This window comes from Myxine glutinosa, chromosome 13 (genome assembly GCF_964187855.1).
Source record: "Myxine glutinosa chromosome 13, kmMyxGlut1.1, whole genome shotgun sequence".
Classification (NCBI taxonomy): domain Eukaryota; kingdom Metazoa; phylum Chordata; class Myxini; order Myxiniformes; family Myxinidae; genus Myxine; species Myxine glutinosa.
In genome coordinates this window covers 42,768,816-42,779,121 of record NC_136273.1, presented here as the reverse complement: position 1 = coordinate 42,779,121, position 10,306 = coordinate 42,768,816, and the positions used below count along the sequence as shown (strand labels likewise).

Sequence of the window (10,306 nt, the reverse complement as noted above, 5' to 3'; positions counted from 1 at the left end):
TTTTTGTTGTTGTTGTTTTGACATTTAAATGTAAACGTGCCTGCTCTGTCATGAGGTCTACTTCGTCAAAACCGAGGATCGAGGTATTCTTTAAGTTTTTATCCCGATCCCAGATACATAGTGGAGTCATAGACGATATCATGGTGGATTTATTTCTTTGAAAATCTTTTAGGTGAGTTGAAGTAGGTGAGACATCGCCAAATGATGGTTATTTATTTGGGACGTTGTGAATTCGGGATCCCATGGTAACCCAAAACTAACGGTGCACGTGAACTGCTGCCGATACATTTAGGGTAACAGCAGAGTACTCGAATTAGCTCATATGGTATATGTGTATTGGTATAAGCACTCTGAGGTACATGAACTTTTGATGATTTCAGGAGTCGGGATACCTTTAAACATAATATCACAGGACAATGATTTGTTTATCATATTATTGAAACCATCACCGTGATGTGACCGTTCGCCTTTGAAGACCAAAATACCTGTGCTCACGTGAATGTTTACCTGTGCTCACGTGAATGTTTTTCGCCCATCTCGATTCCCGTTCATCGCGTTTTACTCAATCGATCCCGATGGGCGATGGATTCCCACTCATCTACGCATCGCCGTGATCACGAAACCGATCCCACCCCGACGGCCATTCCCAGCACCCTCCGCAGGCTGTGGGAGGGAATGTGGGAGGGAAGTGCCCGGTGGTGGATGCGCGTTCGGCGCTGGAGGCGGAGCCGGGCGCGCGCATCGAGGTGAGCAGGTGCGCGACTCCGGGTTCCCTCAGCCGCGGAGCGATGAACGTCGCACCTGCGGTCACCATCTCATGGAGGATGTTTCGGGTTGGTGGACCTTGCGCGCACCGCTAATCGCCGACACGATGCACCCGGGGGATTCGAGAACCCATCGGACTTCGCGCCTTTCCTTGCTGGTGCTGATTCCGGTGCTTGTGCTGATCGCCAGGCAGGTGAGGATATCGCCCGTGTACCTTGAGGTTGGTGTACTTCACTCGCAATACCAAGACCTTGGTGTTGCGCCCTCCGCTGATATCGCGGTTCTAAAGATCGGTGCGAACTCGGCGATTTGGGATCAGCAGGTGTATCACATCGCTTTGACGTCATTAAAGTTAAACGAACGTGAAGGCAGCGAATACCGGGAGGGAGTGTAGGGGGGTTGCCTTTGCTTTCCCAGTACTAACCAGGGAGAACATATGACATTTGGCGAGGATGCACCGGTACACGATGGTCTACTCACTTCAAAAGGTACCGACATGTAACCTTTAACGTCCATGACGAGCGACAGCTAGAAGATGGGACACCCGGCTTAACGTCCCCACTGGGAATGTACTCGACGAGCGAAGCACCAGGTGTACAATTTACGGCGGGGTCGGAAATCGAACACATAGCAGACAGGTCGAAGGCGCCAGCTCTGAGCTATGGCCACCTGTCAACGGCAATATGAATTAACGAAGTGAAGATAACGATCGATAGCGGAGTGTGTACCGCGATACAGGACGCGCATATAATCACCGGCAATCTCTCCTGTTCTACCAACGGAGGCTTCTATCCTACAGGGGATTTCCTAAGTTATATGTTACCTGTGTCCGCCGAAATCACGGTAGCGATAGCGATCGACGTCCGTACGAACAACCCCCCCCCCCCCCCCCCCCCAATCGACAAATTAGGATGTGTATATTCTGGTTAATTCTTGTCGCGTGCACAGCACCTGCCTGTTGGCTGCATCATTTATGGGACGAGAGCAGGGCCATGGAGTGGTGTACCCGTGCACCCGTAAATTGGGAGTGAAATATTTAGAATTTCTCTGCCCACGGTGTATAAACATAGTCACAGACACCGAGACACAGGTTAGAGTTGGAGCACTCAATGGTCTGCTCGTTTCAAGAGCAGCAGGTGTGTTATATACGTGTGGATCACCTTGTGGGCATTAGATCGTCTGCATTGTGCACATTACGCCAATTGGCTTTGAGAGTTCTTCTCTGCCTGCTTGCCACATTACACCATTACACCACAACCTTGATACTCCTTGATACTCCTTGTCTCTCCTTGTTACACCATGTTATGCCTTGATACTCCTTGTTACTCCTTGTCTCTCCTTGATACTCCTTGTCTCTCCTTGATACTCCTTGTTACTCCTTGTCTCTCCTTGATACTCCTTGTTACTCCTTGTTATTCCTTGATACTCCTTGTTACTCCTTGTTATTCCTTGTTATTCCTTGATACTCCTTGTTACTCCTTGTTACTCCTTGATACTCCTTGTCTCTCCTTGATACTCCTTGTTACTCCTTGATACTCCGTGTTACTCCTTGTCTCTCCTTGATACTCCTTGTTACTCCTTGTCTCTCATTGATACTCCTTGTTACTCCTTGTTATTCCTTGTTACTCCTTGTTACTCCTTGATACTCCTTGTTATTCCTTGATACTCCTTGTTACTCCTTGTCTCTCCTTGATACTTCTTGTTATTCCTTGATACTCCTTGTTACTCCTTGTTATTCCTTGATACTCCGTGTTACTCCTTGTCTCTCCTTGATACTCCTTGTCTCTCCTTGATACTCCTTGTTACTCCTCGTTATTCCTTGATACTCCTTGTTATTCCTTGATATTCCTTGATACTCCTTGTTACTCGTTGATACTCCTTGTTATTCCTTGATACTCCTTGTTACTCCTTGTTATTCCTTGATACTCCTTGTTACTCCTTGTTACCACTTGATACTCCTTGATACTCCTTGATACTCCTTGTTACTACTTGATACTCCTTGTTACTCCTTGTTACTCCTTGTTACTCCTTGTCTCTCCTTGATACTCCTTGTTACTCCTCGTTATTCCTTGATAATCCTTGTTACTCGGTGATACTCCTTGTTATTCCTTGATATTCCTTGATACTCCTTGTTACTCCTTGATACTCCTTGTTACTCCTTGTTATTCCTTGATACTCCTTGTTACTCCTTGTTACCACTTGATACTCCTTGATACTCCTTGTTACTACTTGATACTCTTTGTTACTCCTTGTTGAGGCTAATAAACGGATGTCCGGTGATGTAATGTCTCCTTTATAAGTTGGCACCTCTTTTTCCATGCTAATGCTAAGGCTGCAGATATGTGTCATTATTTTAACGAGGAGAGGTTTGTCACCGTGCAAAGCCAGAGGACAACAGGGTGCTAAATGTGCTTGGAAAGCTGGAATTTATCGAGGTCTTCGCGTTTAATATTGAACTCCACTCTGACCCGGGAACCCTTCTGGTCGGAATCCCACCAACAAGCAATGTAATGTATTGCGGTAAAATGTGTACAAGGTACCATGAGATTTATAATATCCACAGGCGAATGCCACGAAATATGACAGCCGGCTAAATGTTTCCACTGAAATGTGACAGCTTCAGGGTGGTTGGCACGGCAACGCGATGGCATTTAATCGAAGTGAAACCCCTTGATTTGCACCATCTCTCACAACCACGTGACCCTTAGGGCCTGAATCTTTACCTCCGCCACCAAAGGTGGATTGAGGTTATGTTTTCACTTCTGTCTAGCCGTTTTTTGTTTTTTTTGTGAACAAAATATCTCAAAAAGTTGTGGACAGATTCGGACGAAATTTGGCAGAGATGTAGCGAATGTGACGAGGACGAAATGATTAGATTTTGGTGAAGATCCGGATCTGGTTACTAGAATCTTTTAAGTGATTTTTCACCATTGGGAGATCGGGCCAAAAACGATACATAGCAGGATATCTCAAAGTTAGGGACGGATTTGGACGAAGCTTTGTGGGCAGGTTGTGTGTGTGACAAGGAAGAATCGATTCGATTTTGGTGAAGATCTGAATATGGATTCGGATGTGAGAATTATTTAATTTTTAAGTGATTCTTTACCATCGGGAAATAGGGCTAAAACCAACATATAGCAGGATATCTCAAAAGGTTATGGGCGGATTTGGACGATACTTCTTGGACAATTTGTGTGTATTTCAAGGAGGAATCAATTCGATTTTGGTGAAGATCTGAAAATGGATTCGGATATGAGAGTTATTTAATTTTTAATGTGATTCTTCACCGTCGAGAGATAGGGCCAAAACGATACATTACGGGATATCTCAAAAAGTTATGCACGGATTTGTACTAAACTTGTTGGACAATTTGTGTGTATGACAAGGAAGAATTGATTCGACTTTGGTGAAGATCTGAATATGGATTCGGATATGAGAATTATTTAATTTTTAATGTGATTCTTCACCGTCGAGAGATAGGGCCAAAACGATACATAGCAGGATATCTCAAACAGTTATTCACGGATTTGGACGAAACCTGTTGGACAGGTTGTGTGTGTGACAAGGAAGATTCGATTCAATTTTGGTGAAGATCTGGCTCGGGCTAGTAGAATTTTTAAAGTGATTCTTCACCATTGAGTGATATGGCCAACCAGGCGGAGGTATGCTCTCTACTGGGTGCCGTTCTAGTTTCGAATCAGTTTATCTAACCGGTGATGATAAATGTGCCTATTCAATACCGTTATCACTACAATGTGGGATCTTTTTGTTTAAAGTGAAAAAATTCAAAATTTGAAAGGCGATAATCACTTGGTCTGATTATGATCAAATTTTTTGATTATGATTGAAATTTGATTATGATCAAATTAGTCCTTGCACAAAGCCTCCAGGGAGATGCCAAGTGGCCTCTCCAGAAAGTACTGGGAAATTCAAGAAAGTTTGGATTTTCCAATTTACTTCTCTCTCTTTTTTTTGTCTGGCGCTCCTGCCTCTCACCTTGAACTTCTTAATGCCGTGGAAACCATGGCCCTCAAAATTAGTGGAATCTCTTGTGATGAAGTGGACTCCCTGGAACTGATAATCTTGCATAACAGACAGGTCGGTGACCTCTCTGTCCTCGACCACCACCTCCTTTCAGGTCTTGCATAATCCCCTGCCCTTTTTCATGCCCTTTCCCTCCCCAGTTTTCTACAAGGCACGCACAGTATGCCAGTAACCCTCTTCTTCTTTAACTCCCCAAATCCAGGCCGACTGCTCACCTCCACTCATTTATCCAGGTTATTGTGTCCCCCTGTCCTCTCCTGCCCCCTCTTCTTGCCCTGTCGCAGTTTGTATCCAGCATGTTCACCTCTTGTGTCCTCCTCTCCCTCTTGTTTGATCTCATTCTTCCTTATCCTAATTCCTCCCTCTGCTGCGTCCCTCCACCTTGTTGGTGTTTTCCACCATTTTCCACTGTTCTTCGTAGTTCCTACAATTTCTGGTCTGTTTTGCGTTCCAGCTCTTCCACAAGCCTTGTCTTAATACAAAAACTAAAAATAACCAATCCCCAGAAATCGCGTTTGGTGCTTTAACGCATGTGCTGAAAATGGAGATGGTGGTGACAAGTGAGATCACAGAGAACGTGGAACATTGAATAATTATTTAATTTCTGGTCAAATAAAACAGCAAGGATGTTGAAAGATCCAGACGATTGACATTGCATGTCAACGTTATATGCAACTTTTTGTGTTTAACAAATATCCAGATCAAATATGGACCTACCCAACCCCTCTCTTTGCATCTCTCTCTCTCTCTCTGATGTACCTCTTCATGGAGTGTCGGTGCCACCGAAGCAGCTTCCTGAGCAACGGTTACACTGGGTGGTTTGCCATTGCCTTCCCATCGGTAGTTAGGACAGGAATTTGTAATTTGGACGCCGTGGGATCTTTGACGTCCACCAACGAATGCCGGCAGAAGGGATGCCCGGTTAACGTCCAAACGAGGGACGGTACACACATTGATGATTCATGAAGTCTGTGAAACACCAGGGTGACAGACTGACAGTTAATAACTGCGTCGAGATTCAAACCCAGGCTAGACAATTTTTTTTTTTTTTGTATACAAGATCGAGGCTCGTGTAAGAGCTAACTTCGAGGAGAGTTTGAGTAACTCCAGGCCATCCTGCCAGCCCTGAATCTCTGTAACACCATGAAAATTGTTATTTGTTGTGATTACTGCATTCTAATTTATAGTTAACTAGCAGAAGTACCCGGCGTTGCCGGGCGGGAGAGGGGAGGAGGGGGGGGAGGGAAGGGGAGGGGGGCTGGGGGTTGGGGGATGGAGGGGTCGAGAGGAGTGAAGGGGGAGAAGTGGAGGGGAGGGGGGGAGGGGAGAGGAGGAGGGGAGAGGAGGGGAGGAGGGGAGGGGAGGGGGGAGGGGACTAGGGGAGGGGAGGGAGGGGGAGACAGGAGAGGAAGGGGGTTCATATATATGCTGGTGGGTGAATGTGGCTCATGTTTCTGAGTCTGAGTTAAAATGTGTGTGTATATATATATATATATATATATATATATATATATATATATATATAATCGTTAGATTAAATAAGACGCGGACGTAGCTTCAGGACGTCGATCTTTAATTGTCGACAAGCTTTCGACCAACAAAGGTCTTCTTCTGAGTCTACAAAAACAGCAGGCATGTATATCAGTCAAGTATGTATGGTGATATGTGTGTGAGATGTGTGATGTGTGTAGAAAATGCATACAGAAGGAAGAGCCACGCCAAAGTTCACTCACCAGCCCCAAGTTCAACGGAAGTGACCGTTTGCGTTACAGTTAGGGTGCACGTGCATATACAAATATAGAGATATACATACATAAACACACAAGCATATATTCATATCCCATTTATATTCATATAATATATTTATATATTTATATAAATGACATATAAAGGTAGAATGAATGAATGAATGAATGAGTTACGGTTAACAATTTGATTGGGTTGATGTGGGAACATGCTTTAGTCATCAAAATTTATGCCATGAGGGACTTTTGTCCGAAGTTTGTGTATCCAAAAGGACTCACGTTTCAGAATCGTGGTGTGTGATCGATTTGTGATTGATTCAATGGCAGAGATCTGAATGTCATTTATAGAGTGATCCGGTTGATTAAAGTGTATCGTGTAAGGTAGAGATTTGCCCTGACTGGTGTGGAAGTTATTGATTTCTGACCGGGTGTTATTAAATCGTGTGTAGAGTGTATTTTCAGTTTTTCCAACATATTGTTTGGTGCACTTTTGGCAAGTGATTAGGTATATGACCCATGTAGATTTGCAGTTCATATAGGAGGTGATGGGGAATTTTTGTCCAGTGCTAGAACTACAGAATTTGTTTCCTTCTAGTAAATGCTTGTGAATAATGCATTTGTTTGCTGTGCATTTATAGAAGCCAGGGATCCTAGTTTCTTTGTTGTGGGGCTGTGGGTGCTTTGCTTTTACCAAGAGGTCCCTGAGTGTCCGACCACGTCGAAATGATGTTAGTGGAGGTTGACGAAATGTGGTGCCGAGTGTTTCTGATTGATGGAGGAGAGGAAGGGCCTTATTCAGAATACTTGGCAATTGGGATGAGGTAGCAGAGTAGGTGGTTACCAGTGGGACACGGTTAGTTGCAGGTTTGGGTTTGTAAGTCAGAAGGTCTGCTCTCGGTATGTGTTTTGCTCGGGTTATTGCTTCTTGCACAGAGTGAGGGTCATAGTTTATTGCAATGAAGTGTGTTTCTAATTGGCAGAGAGAAGTTTCTTCTGCCATTTTTGTTGAGCAAATGCGTCTTACTCTGAGTGCTTGACTGTATGGTATGCTTGCAATTGTATGTTTAGGATGAGATGAAGAAGGGAGAAGGTAAGAGTGAGTGTCTGTTGGTTTGGTGTATAGTTCTGTTTCGAGTCTGTTATTTTGAAGCGTGAGTGATGTGATGAAGGTATTGCAAGCATACCATACAGTCAAGCACTCAGAGTAAGACGCATTTGCTCAACAAAAATGCCAGAAGAAACTTCTCTCTGCCAATTAGAAACACTCTTCATTGCAAGAAACTATGACCCTCACTCTGTGCAAGAAGCAATAACCCGAGCAAAACACATACCGAGAGCAGACCTTCTGACTTACAAACCCAAACCTGCAACTAACCGTGTCCCACTGGTAACCACCTACTCTGCTACCTCATCCCAATTGCCAAGTATTCTGAATAAGGCCCTTCCTCTCCTCCATCAATCAGAAACACTCGACACCACATTTCCTCAACCTCCACTAACATCATTTCGACGTGGTCGGACACTCAGGGACCTCTTGGTAAAAGCAAAGCACCCACAGCCCCACAACAAACAAACTAGGATCCCTGGCTTCTATAAATGCACAGCAAACAAATGCATTTTATTCACAAGCATTTACTAGAAGGAAACAAATTCTGTAGTTCTAGCACTGGACAAAAATTCCCCATCACCTCCTATATGAACTGCAAATCTACATGGGTCATATACCTAATCACTTGCCAAAAGTGCACCAAACAATATGTTGGAAAAACTGAAAATACACTCTACACACGATTTAATAACACCCGGTCAGAAATCAATAACTTCCACACCAGTCAGGGCAAATCTCTACCTTACACGATACACTTTAATCAACCGGATCACTCTATAAATGACATTCAGATCTCTGCCATTGAATCAATCACAAATCGATCACACACCACGATTCTGAAACGTGAGTCCTTTTGGATACACAAACTTCGGACAAAAGTCCCTCATGGCATAAATTTTGATGACTAAAGCATGTTCCCACATCAACCCAATCAAATTGTTAACCGTAACCCATTCATTCATTCATTCATTCATTCATTCATTCTACCTTTATATGTCATTTATATAAATATATAAATATATTATATGAATATAAATGGGATATGAATATATGCTTGTGTGTTTATGTATGTATATCTCTATATTTGTATAATATGCACGTGCACCCTAACTGTAACGCAAACGGTCACTTCCGTTGAACTTGGGGCTGGTGAGTGAACTTTGGCGTGGCTCTTCCTTCTGTATGCATTTTCTACTCACATCACACATCTCACACACATATCACCATACATACTTGACTGATATATATGCCTGCTGTTTTTGTAGACTCAGAAAAAAGACCTTTGTTGGTCGAAAGCTTGTCGACAATTAAAGATCGACGTCCTGAAGCTACGTCCGCGTCTTATTTAATCTAACGATTATATATTCAATACAAATGAGACGCCCTGCTCGTACTTTGGAGTTTCTACTATTTCTTACAGTTATATATATATATATATATATATATATATATATATATATATATATATATATATATATATATTGTTGCGGATCTCACCGTCGGCCCTTTTTCCCCTTACCAAGGGGGATTAATCCCCTTGTCTGCGACTGACCGACGTGAGTCCTGAAGCTGCCCAGCTCCCTCCAGAGAGGCAGGTGAGCAACCTCGTTCGAGACCGCGGACAAGATGTTATTTGCCGAGCGGATTAGCAGCCACGGCTCGAACCATTAGCAGTACTACACCCGATCCTAGGCGTTGGCCAAGTCGTGCCACAGGTATTCAATGGGGAGATCACTAAAACGAGGCGGATGTAAAGGAAAGAAGGCAAGGTAGGAAGAACAGGGATTTATTACTAACTAGGGATTAAATAGGGAACTATTAGGGAACAGGAATTAAATACCAACTTCTGTCCTGGAAGTCCTTGGTGTTCTTGTGTTTTATACTTCTCCCCCCCCCCCCCTTCCCACGCCTCCTCCCCCCGGGCCCTCTCCCTTCCACGCATCTCCCTGCTCTCGGATGTTGTGTTTGTGTGCTTCCCCATCTCTCCCCATCTTGTCTTCCGCTCCCTCTTTTTGTATATTTTGTTTGTCTGGTTGATTTGTTTGTGAAATAAATGTTAGCTCTTTACGAGCCTCGATTCAGTATACAAAAAAAAGAAAAAAAGAAAAAAAAAGTGTGATGCCGATCAGGAAGAAGAAGCCGTACTACCAAATTTGCACACTTCTGGAATTGTTTGATTTATTTGTATTCAAATGTCTGGTGATTGTTTTGTATTTATTTATGCGAATGTGCACTTGTATATAACTGGCATTAATTTAAAAAGGCTTATGCACGATCGAGCGATTTTTTTTTTAACTCCAAAAAAACGATATTTTTTTTTCATACTTTTTTTTTCTTTTCCTAAAAACACTCCCAGGCACTCACTGATGAACCTCTGAAAGTTTGACAAAGATCCGTTCAACCAACTCTGACAAAAATGGCGACACACAGACAGACAGACAGACATCTCTCTTATATAGTAGACTAGCAAAAGGACACGGCGTTGCTGGGTGGGGGAGGGGGGGAGAGGGGATAGGAGGGGGAAGGGGGGTGGGGGTTTTGGTGGGAAAAGGGGGGGAAGTGGGGAAGGGGAAGGGGGAGGGGAGGGGGAAGGGATGGGGAGGGGAGGGGGAGGAGATGGGGAGGGGAGGGGGAAGGGATGGGG

General features: G+C 43.8%; 1 protein-coding gene across 1 annotated transcript in view; it reads left to right on the top strand.

Moving 5' to 3' along the window:
• Nucleotides 1–730: 730 nt before the first annotated feature.
• The window catches only part of LOC137438882 (noelin-3-like), a 139,893-nt gene continuing 130,317 nt past the window's right edge, over nucleotides 731–10,306 (top strand). Inside the window, exon 1 of the mRNA XM_078767367.1 lies at nucleotides 731–958. Coding sequence (XP_078623493.1) covers nucleotides 818–958 — 141 coding nt within the window. The 5' untranslated portion in view covers nucleotides 731–817. The remainder of the gene's footprint in view (nucleotides 959–10,306) is intronic.